The 24,027-nt window shown below is 47.5% G+C and overlaps 1 protein-coding gene across 3 annotated transcripts in view; it reads left to right on the top strand.

The window, feature by feature from the left end:
- The window catches only part of arvcfb (ARVCF delta catenin family member b), a 113,638-nt gene that overhangs the window by 23,116 nt on the left and 66,495 nt on the right, over window positions 1–24,027 (top strand). The window contains exon 3 of one of the 3 annotated variants that reach the window (XM_072708983.1): window positions 12,493–12,580. The exons of the other annotated variants lie outside the window; for them this stretch is intronic. Within the exon in view, the coding sequence (XP_072565084.1) occupies window positions 12,533–12,580 (48 nt within the window). The 5' untranslated portion in view covers window positions 12,493–12,532. The remainder of the gene's footprint in view (window positions 1–12,492; window positions 12,581–24,027) is intronic. 3 annotated transcript variants of the gene reach the window in all.

Raw genomic sequence — 24,027 nt, 5'->3', positions numbered from 1 at the left:
TTCACCACCTATCTGTGTCAAGTTATCTAGTGGGATTTGGTTGAAAGTGAAGACGACAACAGAAGCGATGTGTGGAGATGTGGATGTGCTTGGAGTACAGGCTGTGGAGGTTTCCACACCGACAGAGAAATGTGTATATTCATAGATCACCTGTTGAGGTCTGGTTACCTTGTCTAGACAACTTGATGTGACCCTAAATTCAAGGTGCTTTCTCCTGCTTCCTTCATATCTGGGTGCAGTAGGGGCATGGATATCCTGTGAGGTTCAGGGGCCCAGCACTACATGGGCCCTCAAATACTAAAAATTGTTTGTGAAATTGGACTGGGAGCCAAGGTGTCACACTGCCTACCGCTGCATCTGCAGCAGTCTGACCATTGTGGGCTTGCTATACTGACATTCATTTTCTATTTCCATTCGTTTTCATGTTTCGTGTTTCCATCTTAGAGATTTTGGGCCCCATGAAAACATATTGTATTGGGCTGCAAACCCATCCAATTATGATCCAGATTTTTTAGATCTCCTGATAAAGGTCCTCAGAATCATCCGACCGTTCCCCTGTTTTAAGCCGGCCGTCTGTCAGTATGCATGGGTGATGGTGGCCTCCTCAGATACTCTCCCCTGCCGAACCATGTCCCCTTTTACTGTACTTCTGAGTGACGTCTAGAGGGCGCAAGTGGCTAAGTGACCCATGCTGTTTCCGCCCCCCCCCATACACACACACACACACACACACACACAGCTGGGGAGCCTCTTTGTTCCAAAGCTGACGGATGCCCCGGAATAGCAGCGGAACTGTCCGGGGTCGGGCGAGAGGCGGAAGGCGCTCTGTTGCCATGGCACCTTCCTGGTAATGACAGGCCAGTTTGGAGGACAGATCTGTGAGATCTGAGTCTCTTGCAGGAGCAATCTCCGAATGGTCTTCTGGAGAATTTGTGAATTTGTGGAACTCCCTGCGACCTACCCCCCTTTCTGTTAGTCACACAGAGGGTGAGTTCAGACAGAAACAGAACCTGCTGATGCAGGATACGGGGTAATTCCAGCCTGATGGGGACTTTCCAGTACAACAAGTTTCAGGATCAGTAACAGTTGGGCTGGATTTGGGACAAAAGAGTGGCCAAATCAAGTACAGGGAGGGAGATTGTATTTTTTATAGGTTTTTAGGAGTAGTGTAACTGAATTGTTTCATTAAAAAGACTTGTGTGTGTGTGTGTGTGTGGTCCAGGTACTGTATACATTACATTGTAGGGTATGAGTACCCCCACAATGTGATAAGCACCTGTTAATTTGTTGTTGTGGGGCACTTTTTTTGGTTCTCACAAGGGGAAATACAGTTTTGTAAAGTTTGGGGACAATCAAAAAACTAAAAATGCCAAAAGATTTGTATTTTGTTTGGTTACTTATGGTCCTTGTAGCGATTAGGGTTATGCCCATAGGAATGAATGGACGGTCCCCACAAAGATATGAGTACAGGTCTGGGGGGGGCTTGGCAGCCTTTTGTGGAACACGTTATAAAAATGTGTGAAGTACTGTTAACAATAAGTTTAATTTTTAGCCATATCAGTGTAATTTATGACTAATAATCAGTAATCTTAACCAAAACTGCACAGACTAACGGTAAATCACATGCGTAAACTGTAACACACTGCCAGTGAATTTTATTTCTTGTGTCAGATGATTTTACAGTAGAATCAAACTATGGTTGTGTGTCCAGAGAATTACTGCCTCAGCTGACATCCCCAGCCTTCTGAGTACTGATTACTGATTAGCATCCATGCTCTAATTGTCTGAAGAGAATTTTCTGTTGTGTCTAGAACTCTAGGGCATGGAGGATGCAGTTGTACGTGCAACATGACCTTAAACCATGAGAAATTACTGTGGCATGAAACCCCGTTTGTTATGGAATCAAGGTGATGAAGAAGCTGGCTAGCAGGAGAAGACAGCAGAAATTTATGGAAGCTAGCTAGCAGGACAACATGGCTAAAATTTATGGAGGCCACCCAACAGGAAAACATGGGTAAAATTTATGGAAGCTAGCTAGCGGAAGTGTATTAGTGAAATGAATAGAAGCTAACTAGCATGATACAACTGATATACCATATATAACTGATTTAATGAAGGTAGTTAGCAGTGACAGCTGGGTCACAGTATTTAAAATCTAGCTAATGTGAGAGCAGGACGGACTTCTGTCTTGAACATTTTCGTTTCGGTACACCAGTCTCTGGCAGTCTTGACCCATAGTATCTCGGGTGACACGAGAAGCTTCTAGAATTCATTAGAATATTTCTGTCAGTTTTACTATAACTGATGCAGGGTCCTGATGATCGAGGAGCCCCTGGCATGGAACACCTTGGAATGGGATGTGTAACATGGCCCAATGTCACACAAAATTTAGAGCGAATTACGACCCCTCGGTCTACCTGATCTGCATGCCTCAGAACTGAGGTGAAAAACTGGAGAAGTGTGGAGTAAGCTTACATGTGGAAATGTTTGTATGGGGCAGGAGTCAAACCAGCATTGAGGAGATATAAGGCCACCCTGCCACCTACTTCCCAAAGGGAAACGTAGGTTTGAATCTGTGTTTCTGATGGGACACTGTGTCAGTCTCCCCTGGTCTCTTTTAATGGCAACTGTGCCCCTGCATCACATTCATCTGGGGACACCAAGCCTCTCACCTCTCTTGGGGGGGGGGGTTGCTCCTGGTTCCCATCAGCCTGACACAGACCCCTGGGAATATGAGGAAATGCATTTCGTTGAACACCCCCTAGCCCCCCCCCCCCCCCCGCCCGACCTGCCATCGTTATCTGAAGTGTGATGTGGTGCTGGCTGTCACTGTGCTGAGGTGCTTGTCACAGACATGTAGATAAATTGGGTCGTCACTGGGTCACTGAATGTCACACGGGAGAATGTGCTGAACATCTCCCCCTAATTCAGCCCTCAAACAAACTACATCATGAGAGCAACCTTCAGCCTCAGGAGTTAGGAGGCCTGACAGATGCCTGCTGAGCCTCACGCCACGACTTCTGTTCAAAGGCACACGGCTGCACTGGCTAAGGTAACTGCTCCTGATCCTGGTTTTGAGTTCCTCCACAGCCAGGGACATTGCTAGACATAAAGCTGCACTGGGGCACAAACCCCCCACCTTCTGTTACCCAAATGATTTTTGAAAGCTGAGCATGAGATTTTACTGGGGCTCAGCACATAAATATTGGGGCATGTGTCCCAGTAAAAGGGGTCTAGCAATGGCCAGGTCCACAGCCATGCTGTGTCCTGTAGCTGAGGACATGCATATCGCTGGCCTTGCGACAAGCGGTTTCCTGAAGTGTGACCCTTGAACGAAACTTCATAATCTTGCCGAAGTTTCTCACCACAGCATCCCAGCCTTCCATGGACTCCTCTGGGTCAGCCGCCTCTTTTTCCTCCTTGTAGCCAGGACTCGCATCGCTCGCACTCGATCCGGAAATGGGTTGTCTGGGTCAGAAAGTGACGACGAATGGTTTTTCTCATTCATTGGTTAGGCAGGTATGGCTGACGTTGTGTCTAGGGTTGGGCGATGTCGACCAATTTGGCATCGTACGATGTCTAATGTGAAACATCGCGATAGACGATGGCATCGTCGTCGTAGGCGGCGGGTTGGGGGAGGGATGGTTGTTGTTAAATAATTAATTCATAACGAATTAATTAATTGTAGCCTACCGTTTCCACTACCTGACCCACATGGTCTTTGTTTTACCCATAACCAAACCATAAATAAAGATGTTACACACAAATTACCACCTGTCAATCACTTTTTCCGTGGGACTCTGGCATGAATAGGCACAGTGATCTGTGTCGTTATAATGGCGTCGACAAACTTGGTTGGTAAAAAAGGTGCTGTTTTTGTATGCCTCATTTATTAATGTAAACGAACTAGTTCGTGTAATTCGTGTGGAGTTCACTGTAATTTGTATTGTGATCGCTAACAACTTCCTTGTTATTATTTCCTCATGATGAGGAAATAATATGGATTGTCTAATATATTTCTGCTGATTTTACATATTTCTGGCCCACAGAACACGAATATGGCATCAGTTTTTGTAGATCAGGTCAGGTTTTTCAGCTAAGTAGATTTTAAAATAGTGCGATTTTCTGTCTCAAAAAATTTTAATTTACCACAAAATTAACTTTATATATGCAAATTGTATGTTCAATCATCACTGTTCAAAACTTGGGGCTTAAATTTCCTTTTCCTTGAAGTTCTGGAATGTCCAGCGGCAGGGATGTCTCTAGTCAGAATGTATTCGCCGCAAATGTAACAAAAGACATCAGGCTTATTTCTGCAAGATCTTCTTAATGATGCCATCTCATTAACTTTGAAACTCTAAATAACAATATTTGTAATATGCAGCAACAAAATTTTAAGTATAGGCCTATAAATGAGAAACACACACGCACGCACACAATGTAGTTTACGTAATGCTTTGCATGGCATCAGTTTATCTAATTTCGACAATAGATCAAAAAGTTGACCTGGTAGCGCAAAACCAATGTCATTTTTGGATTTAGCGCATTAAAATTATCCTAGATCAGCTATAAAAAGTTAGACCTTTTTTTCACTGTTGACCAGTGTAATAATAAAATAAGTAAAGATGCGGAAATTGAAAGCATGCATTTCATTTGGCTATATAGTGTGATTAAGTGTGTGTTTTTCGCGAGCTGGTTGCTGCTGCGGCGGGGGCGGGGCGGAGGATCGCGATGTCGGCTCAGCATCGTGATGTATATCGGCCATCGGCGATGGACGATGGCATCGTCTATCGACCCAACCCTAGTTGTGTCAATTAACATCATATATTGAGCAAAGCATCATGGGTACTGTTTGAGAAATCTTAGGACCGGGTACCGTGGGATAGGGGTGGGCGATATGGCTAAAGTATCATATCACGATTTTTTTTCAGGCAAGGCCACGATCCACAATATTACCAGTTCTTTTTCATGGTGGATTTTAAGACTGTTTTTTGCAAGTTACTGAACAGCAGCACAACCATACTTGTCAATTTAAAAAAAATATAGACCTAAAAGGTAACAAACACGAAAAGAACAAAATACTCTGCATACGTCTTTGTTTTTTTGTTTGTTCATTTGACATGTCAGCCTTTTAACTATTAATTTAACTATTAATTGCACCACGTTACAATTTTCCAAAACTGATTTGTTCCAAATAAATAAATAAAATGGTAAGGACCAGCCCCTCCATGTCGCCCATTCCGCTACATCAGGGTTATTCAACTCACGGTCCTCGAGATCCAAGCACTGCTGGTTTTCCAGCCTTCCTTTACCTGTCAGTCAGGTGTGAAGCCTCTGACCAATCAGAATCAGTAATTATTAAACTAACTACCTGGGAGAACTGAAAACAAGGCCTGGATTTGGATTCGAGGTCCAGAGTTGAAGAACCCTGCGCTACATTGTCAGGAAGGGACTGTGCTGCATGTTGTGCATTGCATGATGGGACGAGGGTGCAAAAGGGAGAGAGGCAGGGAATCCAAGGCACTACCGACTCCTTACTGGGGTGTCGAAACTGATTTGGCCAACAAAACACCTTTGTATATATGTATGAGCCATAGTTCTGTGACTGCAGAATGTGCACTGTTACACTACACTAACAATCCCTCCATAAAGGCAGATTGTGGAAACATTTTAATCGTTCACAATCTTAATTTCGCTGAATCTTACACCCCCACTGTGGGATGGCAGATCCCTGCGAATGAAGACACAGCTGGCAGCCAGGAAACTGTAGGCAGTGTGGATTTAAACAAAGACATATTTCTGGATGAAAGGATTGATAATTTTAAAAATTGTGTTAGTTCTTATGTTTTGGCTGACATCCTGTGATGCAGTTGCGTGCTGTTAGTGTGGTAAAATCCTCTTCATAATTTAGCTTTCTATCTCTCAGACCTGCTCACTACTTTTGTGTTAATTCCTATAGATTTTGTATTTGTGATTAAATGAGAGGGTGGCGCAGTGGTTAGCGCTGCTGAAGCAAGAAGGTTTCGGGTTCGGTCCTCGGGTCAGGCGTGGCTCCTTCCTGTGTGGAGTTTGCATGCTCTCTCCGTGTTCACGTGGGTTTCTGCCGGGGGCTTCAGTTTCCTCCCACAGTCAAAAAGTGTGCAGGGTAGATTGATTGGCGACTCTAAGTTGGCCCCGTAATTGTGTGAGTGTGCGTGTGCCCTGTGGCGTGTTGGCGCCTGCCCAGGGTTGGTTCCTGCCTGTGCCCGTTGTTCCCAGGATAGGCTCCGGTCCCCCCCGCGACCCTAGTTGGGATTAAGCGGTTACAGTGATGGATGGATGAATTAAATGAGAGAGAGCACCTTTCATGAATGACTGTAACATGCACTTTGGGATTCAAATCCCCAACCTGTGTGAGCTAAAAGGTTAGTTATACTGCTGCATTGAGTCTGCAATGTGACCAGACACATGACCTGCACTGTAACCATGCAGACGGCCTGCGCCGTAACCACGCAGACGGCCTGCGCCGTAACCACGCAGACGGCCTGCGCCGTAACCACGCAGACGGCCTGCGCCGTAACCACGCAGACGGCCTGCGCCGTAACCATGCACAAGGCCTGCACCGTATCCACGCACAAGGCCTGCAGTGTAACCACGCACACGGCCTGCACCGTAACCACGCACACGGCCTGCAGTGTAACCAACACACGAAGCCCGTGCCATAGCTAAGCCATAGGATAATGCAGAATAATAAGTCGGCCTTAAGAGTCATCACACTGCCTGCTGGTTATAAAAGATGTGTCATTTATAGTTTGACTGACATTCAAATCTCCAAAAATGTTTGTTCTCACTTTAGAACTGCTCTCCTGATCAGCTTGAATTTTAATTGCATATTTTTGAAGTCTTGTATATACTTCAGATGCATAACTCATTCATCTGCTGCTGTTGATTGTGCTGGGATGATGAAATTAGATCTCTGATGATAGGTGGAGGTGTTGGTGATGATGCTGCTGACGATCATTTATTTTGTACATTACAAAGGTAGCATTGTTCTTTTCTGAGAGGATGTTTCACACTTCAGAATAAACTTCCATTTTTATACACTGTTCTCCATGGAAACCACATGGGACTGGCATTGCTTGGAGCAGGATACAGATTAAACTTTTAATGTGTGAATGTGTCTGTTAATGAAGTTCCAGCCTAACCCATTGATTAATGTGCCTATTTTTATCCCACATTCACAGATGTCACTAAAACTCCTTCACATTCTGAAGGTCACATGACCTGTCACGTGACTTCTCCCCAACACTGTAGGTGTGGAGTCATGCATGTCATGGGAATTTGCCTGAGCTTCCAGGTTGCAGGTTTGCCAGGTTGGGCAATTTCCCAGGCCTCATGCTTCCCAATGGCACCTTGGATTTGGGGGTTAAAAGATCATTGTCGAACTCCCTCCCCATGGATGATGGGGTGAGGCAAACTCTTCCACATGGCCTGTTCCAGCTGCAGACCTTTCATGGGCTGATTTATACACAAATTTGTTTCAAGTCAATTGCGATTCAATTTACAAAGCTATCTAAGAAATCATGATCTTCTCCTTTTCTCAAGGTTTCTCTTGCAAAAATCATGTTTGGTTGCTAAGCCGTTTATGCAGTAACTTTAGTTTGAGGTAGCAATTTTCTGCAGCATTGCACTTTCATATGTAGTTCATGAAGTCAATATCTGCTGCAGGTTAAGGTGTCATTTGAACAAGTCTGTTGCATGCTGTTCAGAAGCTGGGGGAAATATGATTGGGTCATTTGGACCTGGTGATATGATTGGGTCATCTAGACCAGGTGGTGTCTCCTGAAGTGCAGGCTGGGTAATGTTGTTATTTTGAGTTTGACTGGACAAAGTGTTGATGTTTAACTGACATTTTTCTGCTACATGGTGGGCAGGGTATGCCAGCTAATGAAGGTGTTTGCTTTCACTGGCCCGCTCCCTCAGTATCCCTGTGTCCTTCCAGACTGTGGTTTCCTGTAGTTAACCTATAGACCTGTATGTATGTATCACTACACAGGCTGGGGGGTGAAATGTTCAGGAAAAGAGCAGAATGATTGAGGGATAATATGTATGTGTTATGTGAAGTTTTACTGGGATACATACCAGGCACTGTTTAAAGTTTTAGCCGTGAAGTAAATCGGCGTATTCATGCATTTCTGTAGAGTAACCATTTGCAGTAGGACGTACTGTAGGGTCTCACCCCTTTAGTCCTCTTGGCTAACTTGTTTTGATGAACGTACCATGGCCATGAGACATGGCCGTCCTGCTCTGGGCGGGTGGGTAGGGGGTTGTTTGTGCATGTGTGTGTCTGTATGGGGCGGTTGGATACATACCTGGACATCAGAGGAAGTCCGACAGCCACAGACTGTCATGCTTCAGGATAAACATCTGGCACGTTGTGTGTTTAACTGCCGTCAATCATTACCCTAAAACAGGTGTAAATGTTGGTAATTTGTCACAAGAGTTAGATTAAACATTACCTGCTTGGCTGGGCTGGGCTTTACCAGGCGGATAGGATTGTGACTAACGCAGTAATTTCGCCATACGCGCACGGATGCTGCCCACTGTGTGCCGTGAGATCCGCAGGTGTTCTTGTTCAGATGTTATCGAGCCGTGTTCAGCTGTGTTCAGTCAGCCCCATGCAGAGCTGCGTCGGTCGCCGTCATGCGACTCGCCACATGTTGTCCTTGCACGTCGCTCACTGTCGCCCCCACGCTCCTCCTGTTCTCCTTCCTGTCTGCGTTGGCCCAGGCATCGCTTGAATGTCGCTGTGTAGGATGCTCCTCCTGGCCTCCCCTCTGTGCTGCTTTTGCTCCGCTCCCCAAGACCCCTGAAAGACTCTGTTATCTCTCTCTTCCTGGGGGAGGAGGTGCACTGCTGCTCTTTACTCTTTGAAGCACAGGGGGGGCTCTGTCCCTGCTCTGTGTTGTCTTCCCGCTTGCCTCCAGTTCCTTTATGAGGTTTTTATTACTTCTGAAAAGGTCCCCGGAGCTTCAAACGCCAATCTGCCATCACAGGTCTCTCTCCCTAAAATGACCCTAGAACCAAGTTCCGGTGCACATTGGCAATGTGAGATGTCGATTCTGGGCCGGGATATGTGCTCTGAAGCCCTGGCGATGGGCAGAGATGGCCAGACAGGGTGATTAAACGAGGAATCGGTGAGGTGCCACAGCAGGCAAAAATCCCTGAGATTCTTTTGATGTTTTTAGTATGTGTTGTCTTTGCCTGTACCCTGGAGTCCCCCGGTTCCGAGAGGCTCCGCATTCCTGCCACATCGGGTCGGGATGTGTCCACATCAGGGTGGCTCTGCCCTCAGGCCCGTGATGAGAACCAGGCTGCCCATTTCTAACTAGATTCTGGCCCGCGCTTGATTATTATGAGTGACTTAAGGAGGCATGTCTTCACGTTCCCCGAGTATGAGGAGAGTCGGAGTCACCTCCAGCCGGTGCCACCTGTGTCGCCCGCCAACAAGGGTCTGCATGCCACATTAGAGGAGCACGGCAGTGGCATCCCAAATGGACTTCAGCAAGCTGAATGTTCTCACCACAGACTGGCACCCTCTTAAAACCAGATCATTCTCTGCAGTTACTCAAGTGAGTCCATAGCCATTGTGGCTCACGAACACACAGCTAAGTTAATAGAGAAGCCTCCAGATCAGGTCCAGAGTAGGCCTTTGATGTGTGACGATGGAGTCCCCGTCCCCAGTGGAGGGGCTGCACTGAAGGTGTCCCATTAAGCTCCTATGATGGTGCGGTGGGGACCTTCAAAGGCTGCTGAGTGGATCAGTTCTTGAACTCCTGCGTCTGTTTTAGAAAAAATGAATCTGAATGAAGTATGAGGCCCTTTACCCGGTTCTCCTGACTGACTGCACGTTTGTCTGTGGCTGTCCCTGTGCATCGCCGCGTAGGCTAGAAGGGAATTTACCACCTCAAAGAGCGTCTGTGCCACGTGTGTCGTTTAATTAACCGTGTTCCCTTTATTTCTCTGTGATTTTTGTTCTCCAGTCGTGACAGTGCTGCGTCAGCACAGAGAATTACTGATGCATTACTTAAATACTGTTTAGCACCAGTTCATTAGCATGTTGGTCGCCCATTGCGAGTGTGATGTGCCCTTTGTCACCTTACCGGCTGTGATTCTGTTCTCCTTGAGTCCCTCTGAGGCCTGCCAACCCCCCCCCCCCGAGGAGTCCATCTCTCTCGCATTGCAACTTTGTAAACCTCGGATTGTGCGTTGCATTTACGTGGACCGTAACGGCATCACACTGTGCTATTTTATTACACAGTAATTCTGCATACCAGAATTCATTTTCCCATGTGTTATTGCTGTGTTTGGGATCTACACTTTATTTCCCTCCTCCCACTGGAAGGAGGCCAGCCCAGCAGGCTGTGGGTTATGGTTTAAGTGGATATCGGGTAGGGGGGAGGGGGTGCAGTGTCTTTAGTTGAAAAACTCCCGACACTTCATTTGAGGACACAGTGTTTGTATTCACGTCGCCCTGCTTTTTCGGGGGGCGGGGGGGGGGGGTGGAATTTGGCACATCATGTAGTTTTACCCTGAAAGAGTCATTGTACTCTGGGTTCACGCTGTGACACCACTTTCATAGCTGAGCTGCCGGGGGTGCAGAGGTGGGGGGTCGTGGCGTGTGCTGTGCTCATCAGTAGCCCAGCCAGACCTCGCACAGCGAGTCCGCTTAGAGCACGGTGCTGCCGTTTCCTGCCGTGTCTGTTCTCCACACAACCGCTGTCAAGTATTGGTGCACACTGTAGTGGCACACCCCTCCCCCCAGGGGGTGACAGTGACCCTCCGTCCATTCATAGATTACCTTAGGCTGTCCTTTCACTGTGCTACTCTCCATCTATGCGGGTGGGTGGGGGAAAGGGAAAAAATATATTCTGTTGCTCTGTCTGCAGTGCGGTAGCAGTGGGGTGTCACACAGCTCCAGGGTTGAGGGTTCGACTCGTCCTCTGTGTTTGTGGAGTTTATACATCCTCCCCATGTTGCTTGGGTCTCTGAGGTGCCTATAGTGCGGCAGAGGAGTCTTGACCCTCAGGCTTAACGTTCCAGGTTCTAGTCCACTTGGCAAAAGGCCGCCAATCTAAACCATACTGGTCCATTCCCGAGACACCTTGCGATGTAGCTCAATTTGGCGGAATCCCTGTGTGTCCCCCTTCATAACCCCTCTAATTTATAAATATTACAGGATCTATATTGACCTCCACCACCACAACCAACCTCCTGCCTAACCCTACCCTCTGTTTAGCAAAGCTGATTCTTTTTTGGGACTCCATTTTCCTGTGTCCTCTGGTCTCACAGGTGCACAAACATTACAAAGCCTCTTCCAAACATCCTGAAATCTGAAATCGATATGGAATCGTTATTTATAAATATATCTATATGTGAATTTTTATGAGAGCACTGAAAGGCAAGAGACGACATGTTTTGTGACACGAGCTAAGAGCATGGCTTTGTATCCTGGAAAGGCAGCAGCTGGATCCATGTTTCCAGAACGTTCTGAGCACAGATTCCCATCAGCATTCTCTTCCCTCGTCGGCTCCCTTTGTTACATTGTTTGAGGGATTAAAATGCTGGATTTCAAACCTAATTTTAATGTTTAATGTTTTTCCTCTGTGAACCTCAGTGGGGAACTGCAATTTTATTTTTTAATTTTTTTTGAAGGCCGGATTCAACATTGTGGGTCATGTTTACGTCCTACAGCTGTCCAACTCTATCCTGATTTACATAAGCCTCTAATTAATTAAAGTACTTTGCAGTAACTCCTCCTGTATACCGTGCTGTTTTCTTAGACCCCTGCCTGCTCCTGTCCACCATTTTATGTTTTTTTTGTGTGAAGTGTAACACCACTCCCTAAGTAAGGCCTCCCATTGGCTCATTCTTCAGCCAGGGTGACCTACAGTCCTGAGTGTTCCGCTGTCACCATGGTCACCAGGTAGATGACCTGGCATTTGCCTGTGCAGAAACTCCTCTGATTTAAAAGGTTTCAGTCTCCTCTCTCTCAGGCCCAAGGTTAGCACATCTCCCTGATCAGGTCTCCTGTTCACCATAAAATCCAGGTTCTCTAGGGAAAAGGCTTCCCCGAGAGGATGAAAGGCCGAAATTTTAACAAGCCTGCAGCACGCAGCAGGTGGGTTTCTGGGCCGTAATGCTGATTTCACTGTCAGAGCCCGAGCGGATGAATGCTCTGCAGCCTACAGAGACACATACAAGGCTTTAAACCTTCTACTGGTGCGATGGGACGTCAGTTTGTGTCCGTTTGTTGACCTGCTTGGGTGTCTGAAGTTAAATGATCTCTGCAGATGTCAGACGTTGAACATCTAAAGGTTTTATTCAGTCGATCCAGTCTTCTGACCTAATTGAAACCAGGTTTGAGTTGAAGTACAGTCTTTTTAATGCACAACGTGTACTTCAAAGATGAAATGTGTATAATATTGAAGTGTGTGGGATCTGGTCTTTCAGGTTTAACGGCGCAGCGGTTGCCGTGGCTCCGGTCTAGTGGATGCCAACCTCCACTGTCAGTTTTATGGGTGTTTCTCATCTGCATAAGGTGAGTGGAAGCCGACCAGGGGAGGGGCATGAGTACGATGGCGAACTGTAGAGGGGGGGGTTGATAGGCTGGTGTACTGAGATGGTGGCTGGGCTGTCTTTAAAATGCCCGCCCCTGAAAGATCCCCATTGGACAGTCAAAGATGACCTTCTGGTTAGCACATATTACAGACAGGAGTATCATCCAGTGACAGGAGAGTATTTTCATGCTGAGCTGCAGGTTTCTGTGTAGTGTGTAGAGAAGGCACACAGCTGTTTGAGCAGCTTGTTGCCTTGTGACAATCTGGGCAAAGCACTTTGCTATTACTTTAAATGCAGCCCTATCAGGAGCCATAGTAATGTGCTATTTGTTATTTTGCTAACCATACAAGTGCAATATGAATTACATAGGGAAGACTGGGGCAGTATTTGAACAGGGTCATTTTTTCGAAGTGATACTGTAATCTCCCCTGATTCGGTCTCCCCTGAACAATAATCTTGATGGGGGAGCTAGAGGGTCTGGGAGGGGCAGTCCCCTATTCTTAGCCATTGTAGGGTCAACCCAGCCCATGCTACTTTCCAGATTACATGTCCTCAGGTCTTTGCTTCATTATTTGGAACAGTGTGGTGATTCCTCTAACCAAAGCCCTGTTAATCAGCAGACAGGCTGAGGGGGGCTGCAGTGTGACCCCGCCCCCAGTGTGCCCCCCTGAGTGGCCATCCGTCTTCCCCTCGTTTTAGGATATGCTTAATTATTCTGTGGAATTGAGTGGTCCAGATGGATGGACGCGGGTTAAAAACGTTGCGACAGAGTGAGGGGCCAACGTCCCGCGTGATTATCTAAATTAGATTTGCTGAAGCGAGAGGAATCCAAAGACATATGGGCCTGTCAGGCATCATGTACGGAAAATCGATCTATTTTCAAAACAAATGCACTTTGAACAATCTTTTACAGCCATCAGCACTGTCAGCTTTCCATTATCTGATTGACTGCAGCTGATCTCTCAAGCTTACCTGAGTGGGGGGGTTTAAGGTACTGTTTGGTTGGTTGGTTTTCTTAAAGGTTTGATCATTTTTATTCTGCTTAAATGTGGCCCCTGGCACCCACCTTTAGGGGACCGGATTTCCCTTCAGTAATATTTGGGGTCAAGGTTTTGCTGCCCCTGTTGACACATTAATTTGTGGAGATTCTCTAAAGTCTTTTTTTTCTGAGAAAACCTGAGACTTGTGTTCAGAAACAAGCATTTTCTCTTGCAGTCATGAAACTGCTGGAAATCCGCTAGTATCTGTGACTCTGGGCTCTTTTAAAAGGCTGTTAGCACCCTCATGAATATTTTATCACCTTGAGATGGGTCCATCTGAGACCTCTGTGGGACCTAGACTTGTCTGAGGTTTGTCTTTGCAAAAAAAAATGGACATGCGATTATTCTATAGAGAGCCTTATAATTCACCTAATGTCCTCCATAATCACAGTCAACATTGTGCAGTGATGGGCAGCTCCTTGTTGGTTTTGGTGCTAGTTTGTTTTATTTGTCCAAACTGAAAGAAAACGTCTTCCAGATGAAAGCAGTGTGTTTTTTTTAGGGAGGGGGTGAGATTTGTCATTATCTCATGTCTAGGTGCAGTGATGATTCTGTATCCCCAAGACTGGTAGCTCCCGGGGGATCGCGGATTCTCTATGTTTGTGCGCACTGTGGTGTGTTTGTGCGCACTGTGGTGTGTTTGTGCGCACTGTGGTGTGTTTGTGCGCACGGTGGTGTGAGGGTTATCCTCAGCTGCACGGTCGTTTTAGGTGTGGCTGGCCCCAAACTGTTTGTAATGATTATCAAGAAACTTGAACATCAAACCGCTAGATTGCCATCCGTCTGGCACGGCTGTGATGCGTGGCTCCTGTGCCTACGTGACGGAGCCCCCGGCTGGCTTGGACTTAGTTGTACGCCGTCTTTTCCTGCCTGCGAGTCTTCCTATCGTGATTTCGCGCAATCTGACACGCAACAAATGAGTTACGTGACTAGGAGTTTTAATTACTTCTGCCTTGTTACAGTTGACACCTCCATCCAAAGCGGCTGACAGTTTATGACCCACTTCTACAGCTGAACATCAAGCTGAAGCAGGGTTAGGGTGAACACCTTGCTCAGGGATACCCAGAGCCAACAGCTAGGGGGCGGGGCTTTCAGACAGGGGGCTAGGGGTGCAAACTGTTCCACCTTTGCATTTAATGGATACCTTCATTGGTACCTTCCTGCTTTCTCCTGGTTTGGCGTGCTACTACCTCTCAGACCTTCTAGCGGACCGGGAAGACTGGAAAGTGAAGCCTCGTTAGTGTTTTTCTTAATGGCTGTGGGTAGGCAGACTCTCTCTGGAATAAAAGGGGGGTCAGTGTGTCTTTTCCTCTGGTAAATATATTTAGATGATTAAAAAAAGCAGTGATAACATTAAGACGGGCCCCATAAACGGCAGCCGCACTCCTCGCTTGTCCCCTCACGGTGATTAAAAAACAAGGTCATCGCTAAACCTCAGTCAGTTAAGGCGAAGTCGGTTTTAATTAAATCTCTGGAGTTAATTTATGAAAAGCTCGTTTAATAGTCAGTTTGGAGGTGCGAAAAAATGTCCGGGGAGGGGGAGGGGGAGCCATTATTAGCCAAATGTCCTCTGTGTGGGCTGGCAGCTGGGGGCGTAATGGGGACTGGCCTACCCATGGTGGCTGTCATTTCCCTCCCTCCACATGGGGGCGCTCTCTCCTTTTTAGAGAGTCCCTTAAAGTTTCCTTCTCATGGGGCTGAGGCACAGCTCCTTTAAAAACTGACATGCCATGGAAGCAACACTGGATTGCTGGTCTGAGTCCTTAGGCATGTGACTCCTTACCAGTAACACTGGGGATCATTTTGCTTTTCTGTGTGTTGTGAACTGGATGGCCTGTTCTTACTGTTTTATTCCATCTCATCCTATCTACTCCTCTCTCTATCCCATCCTCTCCATTTCGGGGGGTGGGGACACTGTCTGCATTATGGGGAAGCTCTTTTTCCCCTCCTGGGTTGTGTCTGTTCTGCTCTTCAGGCCAATGACAGGTAACGGTTTGGAAAACACATTAGACCTTGGTCCGGCAGACGGACTTTTCTGATCACGAGGGCTTGGACTGTGAAGTTTTGCGGGTTCCTGCACATGGATCCAAGGCATTTTCAAAGGCTTCCTCCGACAGGGTTGCCAAGACAACCTGGAATTCCGGTTTTACTGACTGCTGGTGGGATTCTGCCTCTCGGTGAAGCTTCAGTCATTTGCTGAGTTCTGCCAGTGAGAGCCCTATCTCTGCAGATTTTAGGGTTTCAGGGGGGTTCTGGGTGCATCATGTCCATGAAGGAGCGACTGGCTTTTTGGGGGTTAGACTGGAATGCGGAGCAAGGCTGAGGAATCGGGGGGCAGCGGGAGGACTAGCGGCCAGGACTAATCCCAGGATCTCTGGTGCAAGACCCCCATGTTTAGATGTTCTTCAGGCTGCCTGGTGAGGTTGGGGCCCTGGCATGCTGTGCCTGCTGTACAGGGGGAGGACGTAAACACCCTGCTGTGTTAGAAAGCATCCGTCAAAGCTCCATCTTTAGCCAGCGGTGTGCTTTACACGCACAGCACACATCCTTGTATGCGTGAAGTAATTTCAGTGCCTGGACTGTCCTCATTGCTAATGAGGCTCATTACCACAGAATGAGCCTCAGGATTCATTCTGCTTGTTCACTCTCTATGCGAACGTCTCTCTGAAGGTTTTACACGCGTCGCATGAATAAAACTTTTATGATGCTGTTCAGACGGCCCTTTAAACACCACCAAAGCGTGGCGAAATGTGTTCCTTATAAATGGCACTGAAGCTGGCTCAATCCGGCATGTTCACTTCTTTCTGTGCTAAGATACCATGTTTCTGTAATTACCGGTGTTGTGGTGTTTTGCAGGGTAACTGTATACTGGGTGATATATATTTGCGTGTAATTATGCTGTCACAATGTGAAGGACTTACAAGATACAATATTGTTTGGTACTTTGATGTTATTATTCATGTAGTTTAACATTCCACTAGCCAAGCTAACTCCTCTTATACTAAAATCCATTTAAATATTATTAAATATGTAACAGTTTACAGGTTAGGAATATACATTAAGGGAGTCAGTCACAGACAGCAGCCCACAATGGACTGCAGATCCTTCCTCTAGTGGGTGTGTCTCTGTGTGGGCGTGTCTGTGAGTGGGCGTGTCTCTGTGTGTGCGTGTCTGTGAGTGGGCGTGTCTCTGTGTGTGCGTGTCTGTGAGTGGGTGTGTCTCTGTGTGTGCGTGTCTGTGAGTGGGCGTGTCTCTGTGTGTGCGTGTCTGTGAGTGGGTGTGTCTGTGTGTGCGTGTCTGTGAGTGGGCGTGTCTCTGTGTGGGCCGTGTCCGCGAGTGGGTGTGTCTCTGTGTGGGCCGTGTCCGCGAGTGGGTGTGTCTCTGTGTGGGCCGTGTCCCCGAGTGGGTGTGTCTCTGTGTGGGCCGTGTCCGCGAGTGGGTGTGTCTCTGTGTGGGCCGTGTCCCCGAGTGGGTGTGTCTCTGTGTGGGCCGTGTCCGCGAGTGGGTGTGTCTCTGTGTGGGCCGTGTCCGCGAGTGGGTGTGTCTCTGTGTGTGCGTGTCCGCGAGTGGGTGTGTCTCTGTGTGTGCGTGTCTGTGAGTGGGTGTGTCTCTGTGTGTGCGTGTCTGTGAGTGGGCGTGTCTGTGAGTGGGCGTGTCTCTGTGTGGGCGTGCCTGTGAGTGGGCCGTGTCCGCGAGTGGGTGTGTCTCTGTGTGTGCGTGTCTGTGAGTGGGTGTGTCTCTGTGTGTGCGTGTCTGTGAGTGGGCGTGTCTGTGAGTGGGCGTGTCTCTGTGTGGGCGTGCCTGTGAGTGGGCCGTGTCCGCGAGTGGGTGTGTCTCTGTGTGGGCCGTGTCCGCGAGTGGGTGTGTCTCTGTGTGAGCCGTGTCCGCGAGTGGGTGTGTCTCTGTGTGGGCCGTGTCCGCGAGTGGGTGTGTCTCTGTGTGGGCCGTGTCCGCGAGTGGGTGTGTCTCTGTGTGGGCCGTGTCCGCGAGTGGGTGTGTCTCTGTGTGGGCCGTGTCCCCGAGTGGGTGTGTCTCTGTGTGGGCCGTGTCCGCGAGTGGGTGTGTCTCTGTGTGGGCCGTGTCCCCGAGTGGGTGTGTCTCTGTGTGGGCCGTGTCCGCGAGTGGGTGTGTCTCTGTGTGGGCCGTGTCCCCGAGTGGGTGTGTCCCTGTGTGGGCCGTGTCCGCGAGTGGGTGTGTCTCTGTGTGGGCCGTGTCCCCGAGTGGGTGTGTCTCTGTGTGGGCCGTGTCCGCGAGTGGGTGTGTCTCTGTGTGGGCCGTGTCCCCGAGTGGGTGTGTCTCTGTGTGGGCCGTGTCCCCGAGTGGGTGTGTCCATATGTAGGTGTAGGTGGGCATGTCTCAGTGGCTGAGGGAAATAGCAGGGTAGTTAAGGATGACTGTGCTCTTTTATAGATAAGGACTCTGTGTCTGATGGTTTAAAAAACAAAACAAAACATGTTTGTTTATTTGAGGATTGGGAGGTCCAGGAAGAGGACTAATTAGAGCCGCTTCAGAAAAATGCTCACATGGGTGTAGATCATACATGAGGATGATGCAGGTCATCAGAACTGGGATTTGGGCTGGTTTGTCTGTTTTCTCATTTTAATTATCTGAAGTACAGCCTTTTTAACGATCAGCATGCTTGGAGGAAGACCGGCTACCTTGTTTACATTTGTTGTGTTTCACTGTGTGTTGGTTTTTCAGTAATGTAGTTTATAATGATATAAATATCCCCCAAATATATTTACACTAGATGCCTAAGCGTGCGTGTGTGCATGTGGTCATGTATATATGATATTGTCGGGACATTTTCTCGGTCCCCAAAAGGGGAAACTCAATTTTATAAAAATCTGTGACTGCAATCAAAAAACTAAAAATTTTCCTATTTTGTTTGGTTACTTATGGTTAAGGTTAGGGCTGGGTAGGGGTTAGGGTTGTTTTAGCTAGGATTAGGGTTATGCCTGTGGCAATTAATTGACGGTCCCCAAAAAGACATAGATACCTTGCCTGTGTGTGTGTGTGTGTGTGTGTGTGTGTGTGTGTGTGTGTGTGAGTATTGTAGTGGGTCTCTCTGCTCTCTCTCTGCCTTTAGTGACACCTTAGGGCCTCATGTTTCGGGACAGGAATCCTGCCGGTAATAATTTCTCTTAACGGCACAGTGCCTGGTAATTATCCCAGACAGACAGATTACCTGGTGAAACATCCATACATATATACACGTCTTAAAACCTGGGTAAGGAAAATGAAACCGTAATCTGTGATATAACTCATTGTGTGAACTCGCTCCCTCCGATGGTTTTTAATATTTCCAGCAACGGTCAGACATACTTTTTACTGACACATCACACTCCTGCCGGTTCAGCCCCATTTTCTGGGCTCATCCTGCCCCCCACCGCCCGTGCAGTCGCCTTCCCGAGGCCTGTGTCAGGAGCGGTGTGGATTTCAGCGTGATCGGGGGCTCTCGCCGGTCCTGGGGGCACCTGGCACACGGCTCATATGGAGCCCATATGAGGGTCAGCATCCCTGAACACGTACAGACTGTTTTACTGTGGCAGCTTAATCCCATGCTGAGGGATCAAACATCTGGCTGCAGCTTTATAGCTCTGTGTGTGGGGGGGGGGGGCTTCGCAGAGAAGCACACCTGCCCAGATGTGGTGATGAGAAGCGCGGTAAAACACCATCCTGTGGCCCGGGTGGCTGCTTTGGAATTAGCATGGAATGCTAACGGGCTCAGCACTGAGCTCTGCTTTCTTCCTGAACTGAATGGGAGGCAATTTCTCTGTCCGCTGAGCCGGAGCAGCCCCGTCCCAGGGGGCGTGCGACCACCCCGTCGGACCAAGTCCGCGCCGCTCCGTCTTTCAGCTTTCCTGCCCGGTGATGCTTGTCGCCTTATTCACGGCTGGGCCTGGGGCGACGGCCCACTCCCACGTGGCCCCTCTCCTCCAGACTTGGGGCCCTGTTGTGGGATGTTGCGTTCCCAGGGGGCGCTGTGCAGAGGGCCTACCGAGGATATTTCATAAAATCCAGAAGACCACTAAAGACAAATGAAATAGATTTTATCCCTGCTGTTGGGGTCAGTGTGATGCCTGCGGGGTCTTCCACACTGACTGACCCTTCTGTGATCTCCCTTTGCCCCCCCCCCCCACAACAAAGTTGGAGGTGACAACATTCATAGTCCCCACCATACTGCCCCCCCCCCCCCAAAAAAAAATAATTAAAAAATCCCCCTGGCCCCTCTGGACAGCCCCCCCCCCCCCACATTGGGGGACACAGAGTAAATTAATAGCTTTTCACTAAGCTGCCTGCCTGTAGATTGCCGGCTAGAACTGCTCGATTATGGCAAAAATCATAATCACAATTATTTTTTACCAATATTAAGATCATGATTATTTATTTACCTTGGGTATTTACCACAATTACTCTTGATTGCAGGAACATTGTATTTATTGAATCATAATATTGAAACTTATATACTTACACTGAAATTGAATTGAAACCAAAATAAAATTTTAATAAGATAACATATGCTGAACTTGTACAAATATATATTTTTAAATGAACAGACAAATTATACCGGGATGAACTGTTTTCTGAGGATCAAAAACACTAAACTTGATTTTTTTTACCCCAACTATACATATTAGAGTCAAATGCTTAGTCCACTGATGCAAAAAAGTGCAACTTAAAGATTTTTAGCGAGAAAAACTAGTCTGTTTACATTATCCGGCTTCAGTGATGCACGATGGCAGGAGACAATATTCCCAGCTGTGCTGAAGACCCTCTCTTTTGCTAAATAATATGTGATGCCATCCTTTATATCTCGGTGTTTTTGAGAACCTGACGGATGCGCGGTTGCATTATAGCGGGTGTCCTTAACGGATGACTGTATTGCAGTACGAGTTGATCAGCTTGCCTCACACTACTGAGTTTTTTGTTCACGTATTGTTTGATGATAGATGACTTTATGATTAAGGTTTAAGTGGTTAAATAAATTGATCTTGTTGACTTGTGGTGTAGACAAAGCTCTGAAACATATTCTGCACATTATTTGCTGCTGTTCATGGTCCAATTCATTGAAACCAAAATATTTCCAAATAACTGACAAATACCGTCTTTTGTTGACCAAAGGTACCGGCCCTGCCATTTCGACCGTGAACGCGTTTTTGTTGCTGTGCTGTAAGGAATTCACTAACAGCGTCTAGGGAGAGGCAAAGCGCACCACTGAATAATTAGTGCGCCGATCTGGATTTTATTGGGCAAGATGAAGTAGGGCATCATTTCATTACGAGATACAAACAAAGATGATTTTTCTCGATTATCATTTTTTATCATAATCGTGGGAAGCCATAATTATAATCGTGATTTAAATTCGATTAATTGCACAGATCTACTGCCTGCCCTGGTGGGCCTGCAGATTGAGGCATGTGGCTGGGTCTCGGATCTACTGGGCCTGTCTGACAGCATCGCCCCAGCAGTCTGGGGAGGCATGTTTGTGTCAGACTTGTACAGCAGACATGGAAAAAAAATCTGTGAGGATTAAAATATTTCTTTGTACTGTAGCTTATATGACTGTTGTTGTTAATTCATGTCATTAAAATATTTGCGTAGCTGTTTATATGCTGGGGAAGAGTGTCATGTTCAGAGTAAGGGTGTGATTCACAGCTGTGTGTTGGTGGGCCCCCTTTCCTGTTTTTCCATCCTTCATCCTGCCCTTTGAGAAACTGGGTGGGACTGGGAGGGGGGGAATGTGATGCAGGAATGCGGTTTCAGAAGGTCACTTTCTGCTAGTCGGAAGGCACTCTTCAGTCTCTGAACTTGGGATCCATGTCTCTGCTGTAAGCTGTCGTCTTTAAAAAAAGGCGGCTTAATGGGGATAATAGTATTTCCTTTGGATCTGTAGGAACTGGTCTGAATTCCTGCATGTTCCTGTTGGATTTCCCCCCAAACCCTTTGGACAAGCGCAATCCTTTTCTCAATACGTCTGCTTTCCTAATATTCAGCCAGTGCTCTGTTTTTAGATCAAGCGGCGGCCATTTTAAGACCCTCGTTCAGCCTGAGGGGTGACAGTGAATGGTGCAAACAGCACGTACTTATCGTGCTCCGGTAAGGTGGTCTCCATCGGTCCCGATCCAAAGCAGTAACACTGGGTTCTGGGGCTTTGTGCCTAGAGGGTGTGCGATGTTCATCTGGCAGTGAACCCCCCCCCCCCCCCCCCCTTAGTGAAGGACTCCCACCAAACCAGTCAGAGAGACTTGGCCTCTCAATGCCTGTCATAATTTATTTTAATATAAAGAGGCATACTGCACCCCCCCTCCCCCTTGGAGATTCTCTCAAAGCATTTCCTGCAGTATTTTTACTTTAAAAAAATGTAATTCTCAGCTAGATCTGGCAGAGGGCCAGCCCCGAGCAGACACTTTTTGGGATTTAAAATGTATTCATTTATTTATTTATTTGGGGTAATTGTCCCTGGATGGAGTGGTATTAAATTGGTGTAAATGCCATGACATTTTCACAAATGCCCTTAATGAATATTCAGTTCACCTCTGTGCCAAGAATCGTTTGGCTCGTTCAGAGTCCAAGTGGAAGAGCTGGAGTATTCGGGGATCCCACATCTGAATGAAGTATGCTCTGGGTTTGTGTCTGAAAGGGTGCCCTTCAGGTCATGGGTTTGAAATCCCTAAACGCCTGTGAATTCAGGAGTTTATCATGAGGCACTGAAGCGAAGCCCAAACGTAACGGAAACGTCCAGCCTCACGCCATGTAATGCTCACATATTTCTTAAATCGTGTTGTCGCTCAATCATAGTCGTTTTATGTGTGTGGGTGCATTCTTGTGGAGAGTTTTTTTTATGCCAAGACTTATTACAAGGGCCATGTATATAAAAATTCTGCTCTGTAATCTGAGCCAAACAGGCTTGCCAACTTTCGTCAGCTGGCTGGAGTGGGATTTTCAAATCGAGACACGTCTGCACACGCATGCACACAAAATTTACATATATGTAACAGTTTCACAACCTTTTAAATAGTCCATACTATAGGGTTTGCAAACTACCGAAATGCTTTTGATGTAGCTAATTTTATTTATTATTATTATTTAATAATAATTTTCTTATTTATTTGATTTACAATGGAATAATTTAGTTTTGTAAGATGTCTTGTGTGAGCGTGAGAGTCACACCAGATCCGTGAGAGTCACACCAGATCCGTGAGAGTCACACCAGATGCATGAGAGTCACACCAGATGCATGAGAGTCACACCAGATGCATGAGAGTTGGCAGCCCACTTTGTGTGCAGAACCTTTGGCTGCTTCTTAGGATGGATCAAGGTCTGCTGAAGCCCCACGGCCCACTTGAGTGGAACCAGGTCCCATGGGATGACAGAGCTGGGGTGTTCCCTTCGAGGGGGGTATCTCTGCCCCCCACCTGCTATAGACAGGTTCTGTGTGCCCAACCAGCCGGGTGGCATTTTGACACGGGTTCGCGGGCTCATCTCCAGGAGGGAGCGGGTGTTTTGGGGATCGCAGTGCGCAGTGCGCTCGCTGATGAATCTTTGCCTCCTGTGACCCTCACTGGGTAGGTCCGTAGGTCCGTGCTCCTGCATTATGGACTGGACTCGTCGTCGTTCCATGTACTAATAAATATTATCTCTTTTGTTTTTTTCTGATGACGATACTGCTGTGTCTAACTGTACAGTTTTAAACAGACCTGGGTTGGTGAGCCTTTACAAGGTGAGAGTGGCTTATTCCATAATGTTTGGTGTACAAAACCCCTCCAATGATTACAGCAATGCAGGTGTTGGGGGACTGTGGTGCTGGCTGTTGGTGGGGGGGGGGGTGTGGTTCTGACCGCTCGCGTGTTTAGGCCTCAATCCCGCTTCAGGGTATCCATGGCTTACAGACCTGCCACCGACATCTACGCCATCCCCTCTGTTTCATTACTCCTATCCCAGGAGCTGAAACACATCACTTCAATGGGGAATGGTGGAAGAAACGAGCAACCAACGTGTGGCTTGGGCCTGGTCTTACTGCCCGTGCGACACGGGGCTGTGATGTCAGCCATCTTTATGACCATCTTAGTCGTTTCTACATGGACTCCTTTAGCTCCTTTGGGGACAGGATGGATTCTACAGGCAGTGCTAGACGGTACCAGAGTCTTAGCATTAGTGGCTGTCTGATGGGGCAGTGGCAGTGGAGCTGGCTCTCTCTCTCTCTGTCACACACACACACACACACACACATACACACACACACACACACACACACACACACCGTCATGCTGTAAACGCACCCGCCAGACCACGGACCAGGCTAAGAGAACGGGCTGGGTCAGACACTGATATCCTGATGCATATTCATCACCTGCACTCTAAGAATAGCTGCTGCGTCCCTCCC

Source organism: Paramormyrops kingsleyae, chromosome 2 (assembly GCF_048594095.1).
Source record: "Paramormyrops kingsleyae isolate MSU_618 chromosome 2, PKINGS_0.4, whole genome shotgun sequence".
NCBI lineage: Eukaryota > Metazoa > Chordata > Actinopteri > Osteoglossiformes > Mormyridae > Paramormyrops > Paramormyrops kingsleyae.
This window is presented reverse-complemented; position numbering and strand designations above follow the sequence as displayed.